Source organism: Alligator mississippiensis, chromosome 1 (genome assembly GCF_030867095.1).
Source record: "Alligator mississippiensis isolate rAllMis1 chromosome 1, rAllMis1, whole genome shotgun sequence".
In the NCBI taxonomy this organism is placed as follows: Eukaryota; Metazoa; Chordata; order Crocodylia; family Alligatoridae; genus Alligator; species Alligator mississippiensis.
The window spans coordinates 181,553,719-181,580,303 of record NC_081824.1 but is presented as its reverse complement, the minus strand read 5'-3'; the positions used below and the strand labels follow the sequence as shown (position 1 = coordinate 181,580,303).

The 26,585-nt window shown below is 46.0% G+C and overlaps 1 protein-coding gene across 1 annotated transcript in view; it reads left to right on the top strand.

Moving 5' to 3' along the window:
- CAPN2 (calpain 2) overlaps window positions 1-26,585 on the top strand; it is a 53,616-nt gene that overhangs the window by 22,208 nt on the left and 4,823 nt on the right. The window contains exons 6-17 of the mRNA XM_006276635.4: window positions 3,858-3,941; window positions 7,301-7,386; window positions 8,215-8,289; window positions 8,679-8,839; window positions 9,506-9,675; window positions 10,850-10,861; window positions 12,400-12,611; window positions 15,801-15,837; window positions 16,863-16,928; window positions 19,468-19,525; window positions 23,479-23,543; window positions 25,238-25,306. Of these exons, the coding sequence (XP_006276697.1) occupies window positions 3,858-3,941; window positions 7,301-7,386; window positions 8,215-8,289; window positions 8,679-8,839; window positions 9,506-9,675; window positions 10,850-10,861; window positions 12,400-12,611; window positions 15,801-15,837; window positions 16,863-16,928; window positions 19,468-19,525; window positions 23,479-23,543; window positions 25,238-25,306 (1,095 nt within the window). The remainder of the gene's footprint in view (window positions 1-3,857; window positions 3,942-7,300; window positions 7,387-8,214; window positions 8,290-8,678; window positions 8,840-9,505; window positions 9,676-10,849; window positions 10,862-12,399; window positions 12,612-15,800; window positions 15,838-16,862; window positions 16,929-19,467; window positions 19,526-23,478; window positions 23,544-25,237; window positions 25,307-26,585) is intronic.

The following is a 26,585-nucleotide window of genomic DNA, read 5'->3' as shown; positions in this document are numbered from 1 at the left end:
CTACTATTTCATGCACTGCGAATTTGGCCCAGCCAACCCCTTGCTGGGGGTGAGGTTTCAGAGCAGGCAAAACTATTACATTATTGATGAGTGAGAGAGTGGCATTTCAGAGCCACGAGTCTTTTTTTTCTCTAGAGGTAAAAAGATTCTTTTTAACTGTGCTGATACTGTATAATTACCTGTGTGTGGCCTCTTATGTCTCCATATTACCATGCCTTTGTTTTCCAATGTATGTGGGAATGAATTAAATAAATCCTGTTGGTTTGTCAGGAAGTTGATCCTAGCCTTGTGCTTTGGGAAAGAGAGAATCTCAGACTATCCAGTGAGAGATTCCAGTTTATTACTGCTAATAGTAATTTCTGCAAAGTTGGGACTGTAGGCCACCAACTCTTAGTACTTTAGAAATCTTTTTACCTTGTTGCTCCAGCATTTGTCTCCAGGGTTTACATGAAATGCAGGAAGAATCCATGTAACTGCTGGCAGGTTTTCAAAAGGCTTAAACAGAAAATGGTCAGGGCCAAATTCTGAGTTCTCGTGACATACAACATTTCCGTAAACAAGAAGATTTTCAACCCAGCCTACAGCATTTGGATATAAGTCTTAGTCTGTGATTAAAACAAAACAAAAACTAGCTACAGATATAAAGCAGCAGTTAGGAAAAAGCTCAAAAACAGCCTTAAAACAAAAATGCTGCCTGTTTAAAGCAATGGATTGATTAAAGTTTTGAGGATATAATCACTGTATACATTCTCAGTATTGTTAGCTAAGAGGTAGTCAACTCTCCTAAGAATCATGGATATTTTTTTTCTTATTTAGTGACAGGGTAAGTAGTTTATGTCATAAGCTGATCTTTTTAAAACTAAACCTTTTTGCCAAGTTTATGTTAAAACAGAGCGTTACTGAAAGGAGGAAACTTCACATCAGGAAAAGTGATTTGCTACACAGGGGGCGCTTCCTTACACAGGATTTTTAGTTTGCAACTTGATGAGAATCTGACACGTGTTTTTTTCCTTAAAGTGTTTGAGGCTTTCAGTGGTCTTCACTGGAAAGGGAGATAGTAAATGCACTGAGCTTCTCTGTTGAAAGGTGATAGAGAAATTCAAATCACTTAATGAATATTCAAATTAGTTTGGCATCCGAATATGCCTGTGGAATTAGGATGCAGGATCCCTGTTTTACAGTTGAAACAGTTGAAGCTAAGCACTTGTTCAAGGTGCCACAGCAACCTGGAAGAGCATGGATCAGGATATGGGAGTCCTGTCTCCATTAGATATTCAACTCAAAGGTCCTCTGGCACCTATACAAGTGCATCGAGGCTGGTCCAATGCACTGTAATTACAACACGTCGGAGCAGACTCAGTTAAGCGAGTCTGCTGGTGCATGGTAATTGCTGTATTCCAGCAGACTCCAAGGTCATGTGTATCAGCATACCCACACTGAAAAATGGTGGCAGGGGTGCTTTAATTAAAGCTTGTTCAATGAGCTTTAGTTAAAGCATCCCCACCACCATTTTTCAGCATAGGGACACTGATACACGTGATGCTCTGGGCGCTTCAATTAGAACGGCTCTCAGAGCCTGTCTAATTAAAGGGCCCTTCCACCCCCGCCTCCTGGAGCATGCATATAAATACCCCTTGAGCCTAAAAGCTCAATGAGCTGGCATGGTTAAAGCCTGGCAATTTCTGTAGTCAGCAGCTTGCAGGGGAGTGATGGGGTTAGCATTGCATCAGACCACCTTCTGACTCTAGCCAGAATATCTATTTGCTCCTTTATGGTTGAATTGAGTGAGGGCAGCCTTTGGCATGTGGGCTTGCGCTCACATGTCTGGTGCTATAGTGAGATACCTGAACAAGTCTGCCTTTGCTCCCCCCAGCCCCATTAGACTGTAACCATAAAATAAATAAAAATCCCTCCCCCTCCACAACTTTAAAGACCACATAACTTTTGCAGTAATGGGTGAACACTAAAAAGAAGTATGTGGATTTAGACAGTGACAGATTTAAGAAGGGAAGATTTGTGGGGCAAGACACAGTTTCCAAAGTGGAAACTGTTGTCGCTTTTATTCTTCCAGCCCTACCATCCTGATGAGCTGGTGTCCAAATGCTGCTCTTAAAAAAACAGCTTGTCTGCTGAAACACATGACAGTAATACAGTTCATGAAGCACAGCAAGTCTGTGGCCACTTAGGCCTTTCTGTGAGTCTCTGCAGTGCTCAGGAGAAAAATCCTCCATCCTGTTACAAAGCAAAAAAAAGAGAGACAATGTGGCAAAGAAGGTAGATCCCTGTACTGAACCTTGAGGGTCCTGGTGTTGGTTCTTGGCTGGTCTGCTGAGCAGTCCTAGCAAGCCACATCACCCTTACTGTGTCTCAGTTTCCCCATTTGTAAAACGGGGTGGAGATGATATTTATCTCACTTTGAAATTGCATTGAGACCTCTGGATGAAAAATACTTCATGAGAATTAGGTGGAATTGTCCTAGAGTCAGGTCCAGATCAGCCATATAGGCATCATCATGTAGGTGTTGTTGTACCTAAAAAAATAAGCTGGCTTTGTGGGTATCTAATGAATTGGAGACTTAGGCAGATTTCAGGCACTTTGCCACTTATGTCTGCAACACCTGGCTACTCCAACTGTGTCACTTCTGAACATGTGCAGTTGTTCATGTCTAGGCACTGAGGGATCACTTTGGGCCAAAACAGGGGCATTTAGCAAATCTAGACACCTAAATGGTTTTGTGGTCTAACAACCACATAGGTGCCTAGTTTGAGCTATTTGGATTTGTCTTCTAGAGCTGAAGGAGAAGGTCCGTTAGCTGTTAGCACTATAAGGACAGAATTGGATGTCTGATATCTACTGCAGACCTGCGTTACACACCTGGGTGGATCATGGTGACAGGGGTGCAGCCATCCCCCCTCAGGAGTGGGGCACGTGCTGAGTGGAGAGATTGCACCGCACAGCTGAAGGAGGTGTGACCACAGCCCCTCTCCAATGACCCTGGATCCCAGTAAACTCTGAGCTCCCCAGCTCGTCAGTGCAGGATCTGGATGGAGTCCCTGCTTTTGCATGGCTCCAGAGCCCAGGGGGTGAGGCATTGCTGCTGTTCACCATCTCCCTCCTCCTGCCCCTTGAATTCAGCAATAGGGGAAAAGTGGGGACAAAGCAGTGTACCAGTGCTCAGTCCCTGTCTTCACAGAGTGCCAGAGCCCAGGAAGTGAGTGCTAGCACTACTCCTCCTCTCCTTTCCTCTGCTGGTGAGTTCATCAGGGGGATGCATCAGGGACAGGAGGAAGGGAGGAGGGTGAACAACAGCAATGGTTCCTACCCCCTGTGCTCTGGACCTGCATGAAAGCAGAGGCTTGGCCAGACTCTGTACCGACCAGCTGGTTAGCTCAGAGATCACAGCACGTGCAGAGCTCCCGGCAGGAGCTGCACTGACATGCCGGTGAACTCAGAGCTTACTGCACATACTCTGCCCAGCCAAAGGAGGTGTGACCGTGCTGCTGCCCTTCCCTGCTCCCCACCGATTCGCACCTGGTTACTCAGGCTATTTTCACATCTATCTGATCTCACAGCTCCTCTGGGGCATAGGCAGGCAGCAAAAGCCAGAGGGAGAGGGGGGAGCCCAGAGTCCAAGTGACTGCTGCAGTAGGAAGTACGCAGGAACAGTGGTCAGGTGGGAGCCTGCGGACCATAGTTTAACCTTGCATGAGCTTCGTGCAGCCCACAGACCAGCAGTTGGACTTCCCTGCACTGAACCATTGCTGTTACCTCCAGGGGAGCCTTCTGAAAGCTTTCCCCTGTTAGAGTTTGTCTGGCGTGCCAGGGGCTCAAACCACTGAGTTTCTCTGTGTTTCCAGATCACAAGTGCAGCTGAGACAGAGGCAGTCACTACTCAGAAGCTGGTCAAAGGACATGCGTACTCCGTCACAGGAGCAGAAGAGGTAACCTCTCCACTTTTGGATGTAGTCACTTCCATTATCCAAAACAATGGCATTTTCTTGCTGTCACGTTTGCTTGCTTTACAGACATGTTTCATCCTCCTGTTGCCTCCTTGAATGTTTTGGTTTCCTGCAAAAAGCCAGAACTGCACACAGTGCCACCTCCAGTCCATTTTCTGAGACTTCTTTTCCATGGGACTCACCCTGTACTGGAAACCATTGATCACACTGCCCTCTTGTGGTTAAATTATCTCACAACAGCATGTAATGCCTAAAAGTAGGTGAGGGAGTAAAGTAGATTTCAGAAAGGCTTAGCTCATCACGGCCCACAGACCTCCACAGCTCCATAGGGAGCCCAGCAAGCTGTAGGCCTGTGTGCTAAATTAGGCACTCAAGGTGGCGCAGGGCCTGATTCCAGTGGGGGGGGGAGGGGAGGGGCACCAGAGCCTGATCCCAGCAGGCAGGGCTGGGCAGAGACAGCATGGGGACCCAACCCTAGCATGTGGGCCTGGGCAGGGGTGGCCCATGGTCTGATTATAGCAGGAGGGGGTAGTGCAGGGCCCTAGGGCCCAATCATGGTATGCAGAGTGAGTGTTGGGGGCAAGGCAGGACTACCGAAGTGGCCAAAGCGTTGAGCACCACTGATTTAGCCAATCTGTGTTGTTCCAGTAACCTTCTGGGAGCATTTTGACAGGCTGGGTGTTTCCGAGGCTAGGCTAAATTGGGTGTTGCTGGTCATGTCTACGTGAGATACTTACTGCGCAGTAGCTCATTACTACTGCACAGTAGCTCATTAGTACTGCACAGTAGCATTACAGGGCACAAACCATGACACGACACTACTGAGCAGTAGTGACGAGCTACAGTGCAGTCAGCATCACCACGAAGCCATGCGGGGACACTACTGTTCAGTAATGCTAGTTACTGCACAGTCATTTAGGACGTGGGTATGCTAGTACTAAATGAATGCAGTAACAACTGCGCAGTCAGTGTCTCGTGTAGATGCAGCCACTGGGCACATCTGCACACAAAATCTACATGCAGTGTTTACATGTGTGCCCGGGACCGCAGCATGTTTTGCTAGGGCAGCACAACCGTGGCTAGCAGGAGGCCCGGGGAAGTCAGTCTGCCAGCCTGGAGCTGCTCTGCCCCAGCTCAGCATGCTGCTGAAGGGCTGGGTGGGGGCACAAGGGTCTGAAGTGTGGGGCTAGGTGGCAGGCAGCCCATGCACAGTCATGGCCCCAGCCCTGACTGTGCATGAGCTGCATGCACCTCATGCCCCAGCCAGTACTGGTCATCATCTACACGTGTGTTTTGGTGCACTAAACTCCGCTGTAGGATAGTGCTTGGCCTGGACAGTACTATCCTACAGTGGAGTTAATTGTTTACTGCACCCGAATAGGGGCACAAATGCAAACAGGAGCTAATGAATCAACTCCGCAATAAGGGACACGTGTAGATGCAACCACTGAGCACATCTACATGTGCAATTAATGTGAAGCAATAAACTACAAAGCTTATTGCTCTAGAGTTTATTGCTCCCATGTGTGCCATTTGAACGTAAGCTTGAGACCACAGCACACTGAGCTGGAAGGGGTGCCAAGGGGTCAGCTTGCCAGCTCAGGGCTGTTCCCCTACAGTTCAACATGCTATGTAAGGGCTGGATGGGGCACAAGGGTGCTCCAGTGCAAAACTAGCCACCGGGCACCCCTTGCACTAAAGCACCCTTGTGCCCCAGCCAGCCAAGTCAGCATCTACGCACGTGCTGTTATGCACGAACAATCTTTGTAGCAGGAGAGTAGTCGTATTTACAAGCACTCTCCTGCTGTGGAGTTAATTAACTCCAGCTTAATAGGGGCACATGTGTAGACATCCAGCATTTACTGGGGAGCTAATTAGCGTACTCCAAGGTAAACGTGCAGTGAATAACAAGCACCCCTGAAATAGCTGCTTAGCAGCCACAGTAAGTGGGGCTGTTCATGCTGCTTGAAAGAGCTTCATTTTTGTGACTGAGGGGTATTGCCTGGCACAATAAAGACAAGATAGAGCAGAAGGGAAGCAGGCAGTTATGGTAACACAGGGAGCTTTTCCATTGACTTGAATGGGCTTTGGAACAGGCTCATAGTAATTACACCAGAAATGTCCCTGCCCCTCAGATTGAAGCATTGCTGGTCCCTGGCCTGCTGCCTCCAGGCTGGTGGCACTGATGGGCAGTTGGCAGCTTGTGTTTGCAGCTGGCCTGTGATTTTGAGCTCCCCCTCGCCTGGTATCAGCAGTAAGCAGAGAGCCCTCCTGTTCATAACTTAGAAAGAAACAAGGCTTTTATCTGTGGAAATAGCTGCATGCCCTTCTTACCAGCTATTTTCATTTCAGACCCTACAGCCACCATTAGTCCTCCCAGACCTCTGTGCTCTTCCATCTGCTCTGTCACTTCAGTACACTAGATCTCAAGAGCATGCGTATCTGTTGTCTTGGCTCAAAGCTCCCAGCCATCCTGTCATTCCCTGCTGGAGATTATTTGTGTTACTTCCTAAACATAAGAACCCTAGGACAATGGGGCAAGCTTCCTAGGGGAACTCTGGCCTTTCTTTCATTGGAGGTTTTAAAGGATAGGCATCTGGCTGAGATGTTTTAGGAAAAGCAAACCCTACACATGGGCAAGGAGTGGGTTGGATTAAATGACACTTGAGATTCCTTCTAGCCCTTTGGCTCCCCACTTAAAAACATTGGTTCCCAGCTGAGATGGTAAAAGATCTGAGGGGCCCTCACCTTCCTGCTTGGGTATGGCTTGATCAGGAATAAGCCATTGCCACAGCAGAATGCAAGGAGCTGCTGTGCTGCTGGAGTTGGCCCTGCCAGGGTCCAGAGCATTAGGGTGGGTCAAGTCTTTGGCAGTCTTTATAAGAGGAGGAGTTGTTGCTTCAGTGTCCTGTGGTGAATCAGGAACAGGCATGATGCATAGGTGAGGGGAGCAGATTGGTCAAGTGAAGGTTTCCACACAGAAACTCTTTGGTGCTTGTGCTGTGAAAAAAATGTCATGCTTCCTCTGTAACACTACTCCTTTTTTCATTAATCCAGTCTAAGGTGCATTTTTCCAGCATAAAGAGGATATGGGTTGCCCCAAGCATTTGAGTATTTGATTCACACACAGCATAAATTCCTTACAGCATGATTTAGGTAACTGGAGTTGATCCAAAACTGGTGTGACTGTGTGCCTCTCAGACTTGATAACTGTATGCATGCTTAGCTTTAGAGCTAAGGAATGTAGAGTTAGTATTTTAACCCATTTGCTTTCCTCTATGTTTCTTGCCACAGTTGATGTCTGTGTAACTGTGTCCCTTCTGCGCTTCTAATCCCATCAGGTGAATTTCCGAGGAAGCATGCAGAAGTTGATCAGAATCCGAAATCCCTGGGGGGAAGTGGAGTGGACTGGAAAATGGAATGATAAGTGAGTTGAATGGGTTAGGGAATGTTTGCATTGCAATGGGGTGTGTATCCTAATGGCATGGCTAAATTTGCACTGGCTAGTTCCACCCTACTGCCTTCTTCCCCCTGAAGTTACAGTTGGACATGATATTCTCTTGTGTGGTGTCACTGTGTGCTGTTTAAAGGAACTGTTTTGCAATGATTTTCTAGTATAGAGACTTTGCAGCATGCTGTGTCCTCTTTATAAGCCCTCTTAGAACACAGTCCTCTAAAGACCTGGATCTAAGGAAAGGGATCTTGTTCCTACAGCAAATGTGCTGTATTTTCATTGGAAGCCATGTTTAAAAAGATAGACAATTCCTAATACTGGATCAAAGTACCTTTATTTGTTATTATAATAAAAGTATCAGCCTCTTCAGTGCTTCCTCTTCCAGTTCATGGAAGCAGTCATTTTTCATTGGCATGGTGCCTAAGTTTGGGTGCCTGTGCTTTTGATTATCCAACTGAAGACACCCAGGAAAGGGTATGTTTTTCTCAGAGATCAGTCAGGGGCTCAAAGCTCTCTGAGGATCTGCCACCATTATAGCCTCTAAGGGGAGACAGGCTCATTTCAAGGCTTCCAAATCATAAGCCACCTGTGAACATTTCTGTAGGTGTTCTTATCATTTAGTTATACATTATTTAAATTGCTACAGGGCTTCACTGATCTCAGAGCTCTCCTCATCTGGGCATCCTAGGTTGTTATAATCACATGGAGCTAGATGTGAGCTGGGTAATCCTGTCACAGGCACAACTTGGGGGATGGACTTTAGGCTGCTGTTCTCTGGTTAAACCCAAGTTTGTCTTTCAGCTGCTCAAACTGGAATGGCGTTGATCCTGCAGTGAGAGAGAGACTGACTAAGAGACATGAAGATGGGGAATTTTGGTAAGAAGTTGTGTTTGTTGGTTGAAGAAACATAATGTTAAAAATTTAAGAAAAAACAAACTGTGACTTAGGCAAGAGTCCTCGTGACAGCATAGAAATGCACAGATGTTTGTGAACTTTGTTACTTAAGCTTTCATGATGTGGGGTCCAGGGATATGGGTCATCAGAAATGCAGGTGTCAGTGAAGTGACATGGTAATCATGGGAGGAGTGACTTCAGTTGCTAAAACCCAGGGTCACTGCAGTGATTGGATAGAGCATCTTGTTATGCTGGCCAGAAGTCATTGTGACAGGTCATAGCTCTAGATGTTGGAGACACAATTAGGAAAAGGAGGCATGTTGAAATGTTTCCTGCTCTAAGAAAGGCTTGTTTGGTGTTTCTCTTCCTAGGATGTCATTCAATGATTTCCTGCGCCATTACTCCCGCCTTGAAATCTGCAACCTAACTCCAGACACTCTGACGACTGACACCTACAAAAAGTGGAGCCTGACCAAGCTGGATGGAAACTGGAGGCGCGGCTCTACTGCAGGGGGCTGCAGGAATTTCCCAAGTAAGAAACTTTCACATGCAGCTTCTGCAGCTAGCGACAACAACCCCAGGCCTATGTTAGTTGGCTTTTCTTAAGGACATGCAAAGTTCTGTAGAATCTGTTCAGATGGTGGCTGCTTATCCTTAGATGTAGCTTGCAGTGAATTGCCATTTATTCTTTCCAGTGAGGTAGCTGCCCCTGATTTAATCCACCACTTGTTTAAAACTTAAATCCTCCACAACCAACGGTGCTTAGATTTTGCTTTCTTTGACAGCTTGTCTGTAGAGAGAGCCTTCATCGAAGCACAGGGTTGGCTACCAGGGTCTTAGGCATTCTTATCCTGGTTCTGATATTTGTGATTCCCTTTTGTGTCCCCAGCTGCCCTCTAATTTTGGGTGCCTTGACTATTGGAGTACCAAACTTCAGACCCTGAGACCTGATTTCCAGAAGTGCGCAAGTCCCATTGACTTTACAGAAAATTTGCTGCAGTGGTGGAGCAGAGTGCTCCTCATTGCTGAGAAGTCAGGGTTGCTTGCTTAGGTACATAAATGTAGATGGTGTTACCTTTTTCTCCACACCCATATCTAATAGGGAGCAGCCCAAGCCAGGATGATTGCTGAGAAACATCAGCATAGCTGGTTTTTAGAACATTTCAAGCAGCTTGTACAACACTCACTGTGTCGGCAGATACTTTCTGGACAAATCCACAATACCTGTTTAAACTGGAGGAAGAAGATGAGGATCCTGATGACCCTGAGAAGGGCTGCACCTTCTTGGTTGGCCTAATTCAGAAGCACCGCCGTAAGCAGAGGAAGATGGGAGAGGACATGCACACAATCGGCTTTGCGATCTATGAGGCAAGTGAAGCAATGCACACCCACGTGTAAATCCCTGGGAGGTGGGAGAGGGAAAAATTCCTCTGAACTTCCAAAAGGGGAGGGATCACCAATGAATGACTTGTCTGCTTCCCTGGTGCATAGCATTCTAGGTATAAGTCACAAAAAAGCACGTATGACAATGTCCATGTAGCACCTCCTATGACTTCTATGCATCTCCTATGTGAGTTCAAGCCTTCCCCTGAAAACCATTGGTGCCCAGGAGCATGGAAGGGGCTAAGCAGTGAAAACTCAAATCCAAGCTAGGTGCCCCTCATCTCAACCCTCTCTAGTAGATCAGAATAGTGACCAAAGAACAGGAGCAACTCAGTAGGGAACATGAAAGTAGGTGTTGGGAATCTGTTCTAGCCTGAAAAACGTCAGCCCTGTGGCAAGTAAACCTAGTTAGAATTTGGACTCTGCCTAAAGCGTCTGACATTGATCTGCACATCAAAAGTAGTTCCCGTATTTGTTTCGTAATACATGCTCACCAGTGTCTTGTTATCCCTTTAAACCTAATCTGGTTTAAACCTTAATTGGGAGGGAAGGAAGTCCCCTAGTCTCAGTCTAGTCCCAGTCCCTCTTCCCCCACAGGCTTGCTATATAACATGAGATAAATTTCTGCCTCAGTTTCACAGTCTAGAACATAGTGGGGATAGCACTCACTCCCCAGTAATGCTAACACACTTACAGCAATTTTGGATCCTGTGAAGAAATAGCTAAGAACAGGGGTGGTACTTATAAGTCAAACTTGCTGCTGCTTTTGAGTTTTGGTCATGAACAAACAACCCCCTCTACAAAAGTTATGAATGTAAATAGCAAATTCCAAGGGAAAACTAATAACCTGAGTGCTGCTTGAACTTCCAACTGTACTGAGTTTTTCAGTCCACTTGAGTTTCATGCCAAGGAAGCAGCACTATCAATAACTCTGTTTAGTGAAAGAGCAGACAAAGGGCCCGGATTGACCCAAGTTCGCAATTTAAACTAGATACATCCCCTGGAAACCCAAACTGGAATCCATAGTGTTGGGGTGACTCTCTAGTCTAGTGCATACTGCAGCGTGGTTTAGAGATACAAAAACTGGCTGTAAACAGATCTGCTAGTTTCATGTCAATAAACATATGTATAACGTGTTCCTTCTCCCTTCTTTCTGCAGGTGCCTTCACAGGTATGTTCAATGACATAGCTGAATAGCATGGGGGGAATGAAACAACTGCCAGAATCCTCTTCCACAAACAGGACAGTATTGAAGTTGCTAAATCTAAAATTAGATCTTCCTGGTTAGAAGCAGTTTGTTTTGAATGTGGGTGTTGGGGCACTTCTTGCAATCAAAGCAACTGGTGCCCAGACAAGGGCTGTCTACCCTATAGAGACTTTCCTCGTGACTGTTATTTTACTGCCATGCTGCTTCTAGGCAAACTCCTGATTTCTTAAGTTTGCTTAGGGTCCAGCTGTAGCACTAAACAAATGCTTCTTGTTTCTTGTTTCAGTAAATATTGTGTGTTTTTGGTTCCTCTGTCTGGTCTTTGTCAGTTGTATCTAGTTAATGCAAGCCTCAGCTCTGGTATGTAGTGTTCAGCTGCTGACTGATTGAGAGCAACTGCAGTAAAATAATGTACAGGTGATCAGACAACTCCTGAGAATTTGCTCTGTAGCTCCAAACAGGAAATGCAGCATAACCTATATTGAGTAGAATAGTATCACCTCATAGAAAGCAGTGATGTCACATGGTAACTTGCAATTATGTTGTACCTTTGGCCATTTCACCTGCACCCTGTTTATAACTCAGTCTCTTTAAAACTTATCCTGATATTCCCAACCAATGACACTTCCCAAAATCATAAAGACCTTAAGCCATGGTCAAGTGGTGTTCACACTCACCTTTAATAGGCTTAAGGTCCATTGTCTCATGTTCTAAAAGGGCCAGATATAGGAGCTTTCCAGCATGCTTTCCAATCAATGGATGCTTCACTTGCTTCTAGCCCTAAAAGGCCCTGAGGTAATAGACCTTAACACTAAATATTTTTTTCTGTACAGGATATTTTAGATATAGTTAAAATAGATTCAGAATCTATTTACTGGGCATGTCTACACGTGCCCCTGACTTCACAGTTGGTACTGCCAGTCATTTAGTACTTGCTTTAGTACTAAATGACTGCACAGTACCCGCCGGTACTGCATAATCTCGGCAGCATTTGAGTTGTTTTTGACCCTACTGTCGCCATAGCTTGTCACTGTCTCTCTCTGTTGCTCGCTCTTTATTAGAGTCCTGTATAATTGGACGCCTAGCACTAAGGCAACCTGACTTTCCAGGTGGAGAGAGAAGAATTGAACTTGTGACACCTGGCTTTTCTGGTGAAGAAATGTGAAGGATAGCACCAATGACATATTCTTTAAAACTCTAAATATCTCCAAAGTATTTAGTCACATTCTGCTGCACACTATGAGGCCTTTCAGGCATAGGATGGCAGAGCATGCAGGCTCTATTGACTTACTTGGGATGCCCATGAATGGGCTCAGCTTCCCTCACAACTTGGGGACCAATGGAGCCACCCGTGACTCATACCTTTATAAGCAGTTCACTTATTCCCTTTCCATCAAAATTCTGTTGAACTGAGTTTTAACTAGTCCCAGAAAGGAACCAACCTCCTCTTCTGTTCTGTTTCTTTCTGATTTGAAATTACACTTCACTTGTTTTGAAATCAGTTTTCAGGCCAGACAAATGTTCACCTGAACAAAAACTTCTTCTTAACAAACCGAGCAAGAGAAAGATCCAACACTTTTATCAACCTTCGAGAGGTACTGAATCGATTCAAGCTCCCTGCAGGGCAGTACATCGTCGTGCCATCTACCTTTGAACCCGACAAGAATGGGGATTTCTGTCTCAGAGTCTTCTCTGAAAAGAGTGCAGATTCAGCGTACGTAGCCAATGCTCACTGTCTCTCACTGACTCTTCCCTATGTGATTGTCCTGAATGGTTCTGCTGATAAATCATATGTCAAAGTGGATGACTTGGAGAATTGCTGATGGGAAGGAAAGTGATTAAAAATTGTTGCTGTGGGACAGCTCTGTAGTGGCCCCTTTGAAAGAAGGTTGTGATTTTGGTCCAATGGACAGACACATCTGCATTAAAAGAAACCCCACTGCAAATGGCATCCTTGGCCATGTGTAGATGAAACGAGGGGCATGTGTGCATGACACTTTAAAGTGGGTTAAATGCTTTTGCACCGCTTTAATGGTGTTGGGCGGCAAAATGCACCTTAAATGATTGGAGCGCAGCAAACTAAAATTCCAGCCACGGAGCAAAGCACCGGCTCCATGCAGCTCAGGGGCTCTGCAGGAAGCCCATGCAGGCAGCCTGGCAGCAGCCCGGGAAGGCAGGCTCTGCCCAAGAAAAAAAAAGCAGTGATCTTTCTTTTTTTTTCCTGGAGCCTGCCTGCCTGCCTGAGCTGCGCAGGGGCTGCAGTGCCCCTTGGGACCACCCGAGCCGGGTGCCTGCAGGCGGGTGCCACCTGTGGGGGGGCCAGCCCCCCCCCCTTCCCACAGCCCAGGAACCACTCCACCTGCCGGCAGCTTGCCCTCCCTTCCTGGCCACTGGAGAGGTAGGTAAGTGCACAGGTGTGTGCATGACACGGGGGTTTACTTGACTCTAAATTGAAGCAGTGTTTTTAAAAACCCACCGCTTCAATTTAGGGCCCCTGTTTCATCTACACACGCCCCTTATTGCCAACCTTATCCGAGAGGCCTGCAATCAAAGGGACTGATTTACCCTCTGCTTTTTTAGGCTTCTTGTCAGGATTTAGGCCCAGCTGCTGGACATTACTCTTCTTTATCTACTACTGAAATAATATCTAGAAACCAAGCAAGATCATCCCTATCGTGCTAGGTCCTGTGCAAACACAGAAGTAAACAATTCCTGTCCCAAAGAATTGGAGTTTAAACTGACAAGCCAGACACCGGCAAGGGGAAAAAGGTAGAGCCTGTGAAGCAGATGGGTCTGTGTGGTGATGACAAACATTATCTTAGTTGTATGCTAGAGTTTGGGGTTTTTCTGAAGGATGGGCTTAATTCAGAGGGAGTTGGGAAGGAGAGATAGGAGAGAGGTCAGAAGGACAAAGCAGGTGAGAAGAAGGGTGAGGCAGAGTTTGCACTAATGTTTCCCCTCTTACACTGGCAAAAAGACTTCATTTTTTTTACAGCAAGGAGGCATTTTTTACCATCATTAAGCTCACCCAGAATCAAACAGTATCTGACTGGAACCAACAGGGCCTGGCTAATGCAAAACTTGCTTTGTCTTTTTGTCTGGCCATAGTGTATGTAGTAGTCAGTTGTGTGAAGACTGTGGACATTTTCCTCGTTAGTACTGAACTGAATCCAATTGCTGTCAACATCTTCCTGACTTCTCTGCACAAGCGAGGAGAGCTTTAATTAAAATGCAATGGAAAGTGGTAGGTGATGGGCTATATCTATTCTGACAGCACAGACATTAGTTATTGAGCTGTAACCAGCTGAGTACTAAGTGGCAAAGGGGCCTATAATAATAAAAAAGCAAGTAAAAAACTACAGTGTTGGGTTCTTTAACTGATGGAAAATTTGAAGTCTTATAGCAGTAAGTGTTCCCTGTTGGCTCTAACACCAGCTCCAGTGCCAGTGCTCATGAACAGACCCCATTAGTCATCAGCGATTTCATAGATTTCATAGACATTAGGGCTGGAATGGACCTCAGGAGATCATTCAGTCCAGCCCCCTGTCCCAGGGGCAGGAAGTCAGCTGGGGTCACAGGATCCCAGCAAGATAAATGTCCAATGGACTCTTAAAGGAATCCAGAGTAGGTGCTTGCACCACCTCCGGCGGCAGTCTGTTCCAGGCCTGGGGGCTCAGACAGAGAAGAAGTTCTTCCTTATGTCCAGCCTGATGACCTCGGGCCTTTGAAATCTTGCTAGATAATGTCCCAAGGCTGAATCATTTCCTTGATAAAAATGAGCATTTAATTCTATAGAGTAAACTACAGCATTTGAGAAACACAAGTCATTATTGTGATGATAAAGGGAAGGATTGAATATCTGTCACAGGGAGTAGATATGGTTTCAGAGCCTCTCATACCTGCTGCATTGTAAGCCAACCCACATTCTACCTGTGCACCTAAATGGTCACTTACCATAAGGAGGCACATATGCCTTTTTTTTTTTTTTTTTTGCCTTCAAGTAATTATTCAATTTTAACTCTTCCTTCAGCCAATATGAGTTTGATACAAGAATTATGGGATGAAAATCTAGGGCATGTGCTGTGCAGAAGGTCAGACTGGGTTATCACTATGGCCCCATAAGGCCTTAAAATGAATGTAGGACTCTATCATCTATTTCCCAGGGCTTGTAAAGTGTTCAGAGTGTGAAAAGTACCAAGAACTAATATGTCAGGATAACTAGAATAAAAGTAATGTCACTGGCATGCTTGACATGCATAAACTTCTACAATTAACTGCCTTTAAAAAATTATATATATATTCTAATATTATAAAAGCCTTGGTCTGTCTGTCTGTCATGCTTTATTTGTACTCTGATTGGTTGTCTGAAACAACCAATCAGAGTGGTCCAAAAGTGTTCCAGACAGGAGGCAGCGGCACCAGCATGGTGAAGCACTGCCATGATTGTGGGGATGGAGTGGCTGGAGTGGCTGGTCTCGCCCCCCCTGCCACCCCAGCCCTGCTCCCTGCAGGCGGTGGCATGGGATGCTGGCCAAGGGGGATGAAGGGGACAGTGGGGCAAGCTCCCCTCCCCCTACTCCTGGGAGGCAGCAGCAGCACAGCGTGGTGGGTGGCAGCACTCTATCCCCACCTACTCTCCCCCCATTCTTGATGGGCAATTGGCATGTGTGTGTTTGTGTATTTCCATCCATCTTTATTTTTGTTCTTGGTTATTAACTTGATTTTCAATTCATACTTAATGGATTTTCATTTTATACTTAATGGATCTTATGGCATTTTCTAAAGTGGTATTATAGAAATTAAAATAGCCACTATTGGAGTGGGACTTCTGTTTTAACAGCAAACTCAGAATATTTAAGTGTGTGCATTTGTTTTTAACATCAATCCCTTTATCTTTTTTTAGGGTGGTAGATGATGAAATCGAGGCCAATGTTGAAGAGGTACTTTTTTTAAAATGGTTGTTAATTGAAAAAAATTCTACTGGGGACAAATAGAATGATGAATATTTTAACCCTTTTTCCATCTGAATATGTATTTCTGGCTGCTATTCCTGAAGCAGTACACAACATTCACAGGGCTGTAGTCTCCTGTTAGCCTGTAAACCAGCAAGCATTTGTATTCCATGTTAGGTAAAGGAACATAGATATGTAGAGCTAGAAGGGGACTTCTGCACTCTAGGGTCCACTGCATTTGTAGGCAACCATTTACACAAGGAGTCCTCAACGTCACAGAGTTTGACTCTTGGATATACCTACAGGACCTCCACAGGGAAGTCAGTGGAAACATCACAAGCAGGCTTGAAAATTGCCTTTGGCCGTTATGTGCAACAACAAAAGAACTCAGCCTGTTCAGATCCTGTTCACTGAAATGTATTCAAGCCAAGAATACATTTCGTTTTCAAAAGTAAATGCCAATCCCATTTTCTGGATCAAACCCTGCAGCCCTAAGCCAGCCCCCTTCCATCGGTGAGAAAGGAGTGCAGAGTTGGAGTCTTGTGTGACTCAGGTTTATTAGAGGAAGCTGGTCCAACAGTTCAAGTACAGGTTTACCGCATTGGTGTGATTGAGACTCTTTCATTTCAATGCTTGAGACTGAAATGTTTTATTTTTTTCCTTAAAAGGGACCTGCCAAGTTAAATTTGGCTTTTGTTAAAGAACAAAACTGATTTTCAAACAAGATAAACACTTCATCAATCCTGTTTAAATAGAAATGATAGATTTTTAATCCTTTGTAGTGTTGTGTAAGTGCCTGAAAGTGATACTGCCTATAAACAACTCTTAAACCAGTCTATCCTCATATCCAGTCTAACCAAATGTAAAAGAGTATGGCTAGAGCAAGGAGCTTTCCATTTTTAATGCCTGTGGTGTTGAGTATACCACAGATGAGAAAATGTGTTGATTTAAGTAATTATTAAGCAGAGTCACCCCTTTAATACTGTGAATTTTGCCATTCATGCCTCCTCTAGAGTGACATCAGGGAAGATGACATTGCAGCCAGTTTCAAAAAGCTTTTTGGACAACTGGCTGGAGTGGTGAGTACCTGTTTTTTGTTTATGTTGGTGTCTGGGGCTCGCTATGAGACAGTGGCCCTCTGCCCCAAGAAGTAGTTTCACTCAGATGGTCTGGGCAACAGTTGCAAAACACAAGTACATCATTGTATTTGCCAAACTCGGTACAATTGTGCACTGAATTATCCCATGCAATGGATCTGCTACAGCCCCCAGGTAAAGAACTGAGTTCTTTAACTCAAACTATAGCAACTTTTAGCTCTGCAAGTCCCCAGTGTGCTGGTCAAACTGAGTGCTACCCTGTCCTGGGTGCTCCTACGCTCATAGTAATTATGAGTGTAAAATATGCAAGTTTCGTATGCATTTTTATATACATAGACTGGCACATATCCCTGGCCTATGTATGATGGGCAAAAGCAAGGCCAGTCTCCAGTGCAGTAAGTTAAGATCAGCTTCTCCCTTTCCAGTTGCATTGGCACCCAGAGAAAATGCTCCAGGGCTGCACGCAGGGCTCCTATGAGCATAGTGAGCTCCAGAAAGGAAGAGTTCCCAATGCTGTTCTCAGGTGCATTAACATTGTTTGCTTTCATAGTTTCATAGTTGGTAGGGTCAGAAGGGACCTGAGGAGATCATCTAGTCCGACCCCCTGCCATGGCAGGAAAGAGTACTGGGGTCAAACGACCCCGGCCAGGTGTTCGTCCAGCCTTTTTTTAAAGACCGCCAGGGTAGGGGCCAGCACCACTTCTTTTGGAAGTTGGTTCCAGGTCCTAGCTGCCCTGACAGTGAAATAGCGCCTCCTGATGTCTAGCCTGAAACTGCCCTCCGCTAGCTTGTGTCCATTGTTTCTTGTAACTCCCGGGAGTGCTCGGGGGAACAGGAACTCTCCCAATGCCTGCTGGTCCCCCTTGACTAGTTTGTAGACTGCCACTAGATCCCCTCTCAGCTTTCTCTTTTGGAGGCTGAACAGGTTCACGTCCCTCAGCCTCTCCTCGTAGGGCCTGCCCTGCTGACCCCTGATCATGTGAGTGGCCCTCCTTTGGACCCTCTCCACATTGTCCACATTCCTCCTGAAGTGTGACGCCCAGAACTGGACGCAGTACTCCAGCAGCGGCCTAACCAGTGTCGTGTAGAGGGGGAGGATCACCTCCTTGGACCTGCTTGAGATGCATCTGTGGATGCACGACAAGGTATGGTTGGCCTTCCTGACCGCATCCCCACACTGTCGGCCCATGTTCATTGTGGTATCAATGACAACTCCAAGATCCTTTTCTGTCTCGACACTGGCGAGAAGGGAGCTCCCCAGCCTGTAGGTGTGCTGCTGGTTCTTCCTCCACAGGTGCATTACCCTGCACTTGTCGGTGTTGAACTCCATCCTGTTCTCATCAGCCCACCCCTGTAACCTGTCTAGATCCACTTGCAGCCTGTTCCTTCCTACTAGCGTACCCACTTCCCCCCACATTAGTGTCATCTGCGAATTTGAACAGGGTGCTTTCTACCTCTTCGCCCAAGTCACTGAAGGTTGAAGAACACATTTCATTTTAAGATCTTTTTCATCGGTTTAAGTTTTAGTTAATGTTTAGAAAAAAAGTCCCTCCCCTAGAGCCTTGCATCTTCTGCTGAAGGACTTTTTTTCCCCATTTAAAAGCTTCTTAGAACAACTTTTATAAAAAAGCAATCCATTGTAGTGGAAGTACACCAGACCACTGTGTCAAGCCTTCAACATGTACATCCCATACGCACATCCCACTGACAACCCCCCCACCAAAAGATGGACAAGTCAACACCTTCACACACTGATGTTTCTGGTTAAACATCTACCAGCTGCACCTATGTTGTTTCTACCAAGTCAGAATCCTTCTGCCAGGTTCAGCATTTGGCAAGACTAAAACAGCAATGGAGTCCAGGCCGTGTCAATAAGATCAGAGCAAGAAAAGTGGGTTTGAGGCAGTCATTTGAAGAATAAGACTAAATGTGCTTAGGTCACAAGAGGTCAAAACCGTATCTCAAGCCTTGTAGCCCACTGCACTATTGTGATTAAGGCGCACAGGTTTCTGTAGTCAATGGCATGCAAGGAAATGATGTGGTTGGAAGCATGTCTGGCCAGCTTTGAAATCTAGGTGACCAGGTACCATTTACATTGGGGGTAGCTTTCAGCCCAAGTCCCAAACAAAGCTCAGACTGTTGCTTCTGGGGCTGTAGTGAAACCCCCAAAGGGCTTTGACACTATGCCTCATGCTGTGTATCCCACGAAGTGGGAGGAGATTTCACCTGACAAACAGGCCCAGCAACCTCCCTAAAAAGAATGGCAGTTGTGCTCACAAACTGCTCTTAATTCATGAGATACTTCCCGGGGCTTTCCAAACCAAAAGGAATTCCAGCTGCACTTTCTAAACATTACAGAGCTTGTGGTTTCATGTGTACAAGTGCTATTCAGCCTGAATTAATATACCAGACCTATCCAAGCCTCTCACTCCCTCCTCTCAAGGAGGTGTGGTGCCCACTCCCGGCCTGGCACATATTGAATATTTACTTAAAGTGGTGCTGTCCCCTCCCCTCCCCACAGGATGCTGAGATCTCTGCCTTTGAACTGTGCAACATCCTGAAAAAAATCATGGCTAAGCGTAAGTATCTTCTTCCCTCTTCTCTTCAGTGGCCAGCAACAGGTTGTCTGCACCCAAGGAAGGCAGAGCACCTGCCAACCCAGCTCATAGACAGCTGGAAGATGCACCTGTAGATTCCAGTTCCCTGCTTCAGGGTAATCTCAAACTCACTGCTTTGTTGCTTGCTAGGGCTCAGGGACTTTAGGGGAATATCTGCCTGAGTTCAGGAAGTTTCTACTTCTGGAGCTTCCTCAAGAGCACATACCTACTTTGATGGTAGGGGTAGGTTGTAGGGCTGTGTGAAGTGTCTCTAGTGGGTTATGGAATAGAGAAAATCCCACACAATTTACTGATTCGTTTTGATGCACTGGCTGGGGGAGTAGTTAGTTGATTGCACGATTTCACAATGAATACACACTTAATTCATACAACACAATTTTATTTTAAAATTCTTTGCTACGCATATAACACTGCTTAGCTTTAAGAAATACCACAAACATTAAGAACACAATAATTACATATATCAGAAACAATGCTCCGAATGCACTTCCTTTCCAAACAATGCTATAAGAATTAGTATTACAAAAACAACTACAATTACAACTAAAAGTTACATTTGAATCAATACTATTATTTTTCATAATATACTTACAATCCTAGAATTCCGAGAAGCCAAACATCTAAATATGGTTTCATTCCTCAGTAGTACGGTTCAATGGGCTCGCCTCAGCAATACGATTCAATGGGCTGGCCTCAATACTGATAGGACTAAGTCCCCTTCCTTCAGTCCCTTTCGGGCGCTCTGCAGCTTCAGCGTGAACTAAAAGATTCGTGTTCATGGAGAGGGTGGTTCAGGTGATCAGTCTGATCCGGCCTATACTTGCGATTCTTCCTTCGTTGTTCTGCAAGTATAGTCACCTCCAAATTGGGAGAGTAAGTTACAGTTTTTATTGAGTGAGTTACTGTCCTGGGCCACGCCTACTCAAACCTGTCATTACCCCCAAATTTGGGCTCGGATCTTACTTAACATATTCTTTTGCTTGGTAATTAGTTTCTTTTGTTGATCATTTTAATTACTTTGGGGAACTTCCATATCACTGCAAGTGACCTTTTCTTTCCAATTTTTTCAAAAGGCCCTAGGGTTTGATCTCTCGGAACTCAGGATATTTGCTTTAAGGATCATTGTTAGGTTCTCTTTGTTAAAGACTTCTAAAGATAAAATTCAAGAGTTAAAACTTTGAGCAAAGTCTGGATCTTCCACACGTAGTCCAAAGCAATGGCCTAGATAAGGAGATAAATCTTATCTTCTTCCTGAAACTGGCTAATGGGCAACCATTACAAACATTTAAACTATTTCATTCAATATGACATGAAGCTTCCTGATTTGATTCGGCAGAAATTCAGCCCGATTCGGTGGCTGATTCTCCAAATCAAATCAGAGGATCCTTTAATCTCTCTGAATCGAATCAGAACCCTCTGAATTGACTCATAGAGATTCGGAAAGATTCGAACATGGACACAGCTTAAATGTTTTTTCTACATACCTCTAGGTAGCAGGAGGCTCATGAATGCTGCAATGCTGGGGTGCAGGGACTGCCCCACAGAAACACAGGAGGCTCCCCAGCACGCTCGGCAGCAGACCCAGAAGTGGACCAGAAGCACTTCCAGTGTGCTTTTGACTCCGCTGGAGTGTGTTCTGGGGGGCCCCCCTGTGCCTCTCCCAGCTCAGTGACAGGTGCCTCCTGTGTCTGGGGGGCACCCGGGTCCCCACGCGGCTGATCACCGAGCCTGGTTGGCATGTGGGGGTTCCCCAGTGCACTCCCTGGAGGACCCAGAAGTGGATCGGAAGTACTGCTGATCCACTTCCAGGTTCACCACCGAGCACATGGGGGGGCTTCCCACGCTCCTGTGGGACGCTCCATCTGCCCCAGCATCGCAGCATTCACGAGCCGTGCTGGTACCTTGAGGTATGTGGAAAAAACATTTAAAGTTGTGTCTATGTCCGAATTGCTGATTCTCAGAATCAGCATCAAATCTTCAGATTTGGATTCGGCCGAATCGAATCAGGGACAGCGATCCGAATCAACTAATCGAATCACCATCCCCGATTCGGGCCGAATCCAAATCAAATAGGGCCTGCTTCACACACCCCTAGTAGGTTGTGGTTGGCTGTCCTTGGCTGACAGGGATTGTTTGACAGACAGGCATGCTGTACTGGCTAATTGGGTAATGGCCAAGAACAATGCTGTCTCTAGTAGTCTGAATCCAACGTAGGCTGATCTCAAGGTGAAATCCTTGCATTCTGTGATCCCACTTGCACAAAGCAGTTATCCAAAGTTCTGCTTCCTTCTGAACAGGATGCAGGTGACCAAGCAGCTGCACAGTAACCCTGTTCATGAGCAAATAATGGTGATCAGGGTTGGTGGCAAAAGGACATGTGCTGCTGTTGGAGGTTCCTCAGGAGATAAGCAAGGTTACAGCCTACACAAAAGGGGGCAAAATCCACTTTTCTTTCTTCTTGTATCCATCAAAGGGAGGTGGGGGGTGCAAGGGGACACAGTGGTATCCTGTGTAAGGTGCGTCCATGTTGCTGACCTTAACAGATACTGGTTTAGGTGATAAATTGTTCTCCTTAAGATTGAGCCCTGTAAGGAAAAGGAATCTATTGCCTAAAAGGTTAACTAGCATTCACGCAAGACTTGTTAGGAGAAGGGGAAGAGGAAGGGATTGACCTAAAACCCTCTATGAATGTCCTGCTTCTTAGGGGAGAGACAGTGAATGACAAAATCAACCCTCTGTTGTAAGTTTCCAGGCTGACAGCGAAATTCAGCAACAGCGCAGCAACAAGGGAAGCCCCAGACAGTTGGCTGATGGCTGCATGTCTTTGACAAGGTCACTCAGACCATATTACAGGTTTCTTATCACCTTCAGATAACGATCAAGTTTTGGGACAGGCTATTCCATGGATTTTTTTAGATTAAAAGACATCAGTCAGACAGATAGGATTTCCACGATGCTTTCCCTCTCCAGGCTGATATTGACCGTCTTCTGTCAGTGACTGATCTCAGCCTCCTTCCCCATCAGTATCCTGAGGAGTGCCCTTGGATTAATATTTTCTTGTTGGCAGGGGATGGCACAAGGCCCAGAGAGGCTGGATTGGGATCTGCCCCTGCTTCTGCAGCTCACATACAACCGGTGTTATGAGTGGAGTGTCTGCTTGGTAAAGAGCGACTGGCTTCAGTCCTTGGGGCCTGTTGTCAGGGACCTCCTGCTCCACTCCTGTTCAACTTTCCTGTGAGGCTTACGCTACTTGACCCACCTGTGCCTCCTTCTCCCTGCCTCTTGCCCCTGGCTTCTGCTTTAGGTACATGCTGCTCCTAGACTGTTATGGTGGGACCCACCAGCAGAAGGCTCTTGAGAGTACCAGCCTGGGGAAATGAGGTTTCTCTCAGGCAGTTGGGAGATGAAGCCAGGATTCCTGATCCTGGCTATCCTTCCAGCAGCCATAGACTCTCCCACCCATCATGGTGCTCCTTAGTGGCTTCACTTGTCCCTGAAAAACCAGCCAGTCCCAGTGCCTTCCTGCTAGAACTAAACTGGAAAAGACTCATTCCTTGGTCTAATCCCAAAGGAAGATTTCAGATGTAGAAATGGAGTTACCAGTTCTGAAGTTGTGGGCGTAGTACAGAAAAGCCTATAGAACTGAGCTTTTCTTGCATGCATCGTCTTTGCTTTCTATATAACAGCAAGAATGAGGAAACTACATTATCCTGTGCTGGGCTCCAAAATAATGTGCGTGTCTTGACAATTTGGAAATATCCAATGCCTTGCCTCATATATGCTGCTGCTTTGTCAGGTTGCAATGGTTTCTTTTGAAGAAGACAGGGAGGCCCTCTAAAGAATTGATTTAAATTCCTCTATCCTGATTCCAGCATTTAACAAGTAAATTTGCCATTTTCTTTCTTTCTGTACAGAAAAAGACATTAAATCGGATGGCTTCAGCATTGAGACGTGTAAAATAATGGTGGATCTGCTGGATGTATCCTTCAGTGATGTTGGCTTGACTCCATTCCCCTGTTCATACTGTTTTTTTATTGCTTAGCGCTACATGTGTAGTGCTAACCTCCATTCATCCAGTCATTCTGTAGAGCTTCTCCTGCACAAATATGAACACTGTTCCTTTTTGTTCAAGCTTGTAGGAGGATGTGTATTTTTAAAGAAGAAGACCCTGCCTCAGATCCCTCCTAGAAGCTGCATGTGGGGTTTAGCTGATGACAGTGATGTTGCATATGCATCACAGGAAAGACCAGCTTCATAATGTGGTATCAATGACATTAGCTAGTGTTGCAGACCTAAGCATGTATGTCAAAGAGGAAGCTGATGAGTGCCCTCAGTCCTAAGGTACAGAGAGACTGCCCATGCCAGGTTTGGTCAGAGCAGGGAGCAGTCACAAGAGTTTAACAATCAAAAACAGTGAGGGACAGAGACCCCCCCAAAGCCATCTCCAGATAGCATTGTCTTTGAGCTTCTGCTCCAAGGGAAAGGAACAGAGAAGAGGAGAATCAGTTCAGTGTGTGAAGAACTCTCCAGTAAGATTTGTGTTCTGCTCCATGGAGGTGGTGGTGAGGTGAAACCATATTGATTTGAATCCAAGACACCGTTTTTTTCCACCATTAAACATGGGGGGGGGGGGGGGGGAGGAGGCAGAAGTCTCTCATCTTAGACCTGAATACAAGGGTATGGGGTGGGAAAAGCAGCAACCGCAGCTCTGACTCCAACTCTAACCCCAGGATCAGAGCCACTGTTGCTGCCCCCACCGTCTGCCCCCCAGCTTATGCTCCCCTTCTTTGCTCCCCACTACCACTCCACCTCTGCCCCCCATCTACCATTTCTGTTACCTCCATGTCACAGGCCGAGCTCTGGCCGGACCCCACTCTGGCCAGGGACAGAGAGCACCGAACATGTGCTGCCTCCAATCCCAGCCTGGCCACGCAGCAGTGGTAGTGGCAGCAGCTCTGGTCCAGGGCCAGGGCAGGAGAAAAAGCTGCCACCGCCACAGGAGCAGTTGTCTTAAATTTGAAGTTGTCTTGGATTCAGGTAAATACAGTATTTGTCCTATTGGACCATACAGGCTTGAGAATAATGTGGTTAGAAAAAACAAAAATCCTAAGCACCAGAAAATGCTCCCATGACTTTGTGGCAGGTGCCATAAGTCCTGCCTCTCACACAGAGGGAAGAAAAGGACAGGGAGTTTCTTGGGCTAGGTGCTGCTGAAGGGCTAAAAACTCAATAAGCAGCAGACCTTGCCTAAGCTCTTGTCTCAGTTCAGAGTCCAAACATGCTTTGGCTTTGGTTGCCCTTAATAGGTATTGATGACCTATGCACAGTGCCTCATCTCTGTGAACATGCTGAATGGTCAGATGAACTCAGGGAAGAATCAGAGAAGCTTGGAGGGAAGTACTCAAACTCTAAATCAATATGGTATTGATAAAACTATGTCAGACTCTTATGCCCTCTTGCTGATTTAGAAACAAATGCAGCATGTAGTTTTGGAGGAACAGTTCTCTCTCTTCTTCAGGGCAAGCCTGAATGAGCCACGCATTTCAAATATGATGTACGACCCTTTCTGATTCTGACATGAGAAAATTATTGACTGTACAAAATCAAACCTAATGTTGAGGAGGAAAATCATCTCTTTCCTACTATCCAAAGAGTTTGCCTTAACCCACACAGTCCGATGGAAGTGGAAAGCTGGGACTGAAAGAATTCCACACCCTCTGGACAAAGATTCAGAAATATCAAGTAAGATATGGACCTCTTTCTGAGCAGACAGTGGTGTGCAGTACAGGTGGCTATATATTGATCTAGTGGTGCTCAACCTGCTGCCCCTGGGCTAGATCCAGCCCACAGAGCCATATCGTTCAGTCCATGAGGTGCCACACAGGTTAAAACATTTTGTAGTGAGGAAGTAGTGGCAACACTAATTGCTCACAGGGTCGCAACAATTAATACTGCCATTGCTCCCCACTGCCAAATTCTGAGATCCATGGGGAGCCTGGTGGTCGGAATACACACACAGCCCTGCGTGCTGGGTCATGCTGGCGTACAGTTGCTTTACAGCCAGATCCGGCACATGGATCAGGCAGGTGTGTTATATCTCAACTGTAGACTGACCTTAAACCTCAGCTCTGTGCAGGATGAGTCCTGAAGACCAGCTCCACACTACTTATTCAGCCTGTGGAGCCTCGAAAGATTGAGCACCACTGTATCAATCTGTTCCACATATTACAAGGCTGTTAAGTCTGCAGAGGCACTGAATACAGTGTTTAGATGATTGGCTCAATGTATCTACGCTGGTTAGATAAAGGAGGAGGTGGAACTAACATTAGTTAGTATCTGCTTTTTGGCCCAGTTGTATGAGATGCTAAGGTCCATTTCCTTTCTCTCAAGCCAGTGCGAGTTGGAGGCCCTCAGCTCCTTGCAAGAGGCATACTTGATAGATAGGGCCCAAGGTTCAGGAGCATGAAATGAGGCACCGAAGTAAGAAAACAATGCACATTTTAAACCCAGGGCTGTTTCGGTCCTGTCCATGTACTTTCTGGGAAGCCCTGCCCCTAGCCACCCATCAGCTTTACCAGGCAGTGGTAACAAAAACAGTGCAGCAGAACAGCCACATGGAAGTAAGAGGTGAACCAACTACACTGAAGGTATTTGTTACTTCACCTTTTACACCTGAGAATGGCACTGACCACAAGTGATGACACACCCTGCAGAGGGAAGGAGTCAGGTCTCTCAGCAACAGGGACCCGTGGTCTGGTTCACTTCATGTGACTGATGTAGAACAGTCCTCAGCAGCAAAGGATCTGTCCTCCAGGCCTGCACCCTTAGGACAATCAGCTATGCCTTAAAATTTTGCAGGGAAGGCCAAGAGTAGGAGCTTCCTCCGCTCATTGCATCAGCATCACCACCTTCTTCCCTCCTTCTGGTACTCCCCTGCTTCCATCCTTAACCTTCACACACTCTTAAATTCACCACTAGGAAGAGCACTGGGCTGCACAGCACATGCTTTCTCAGTGTTGCT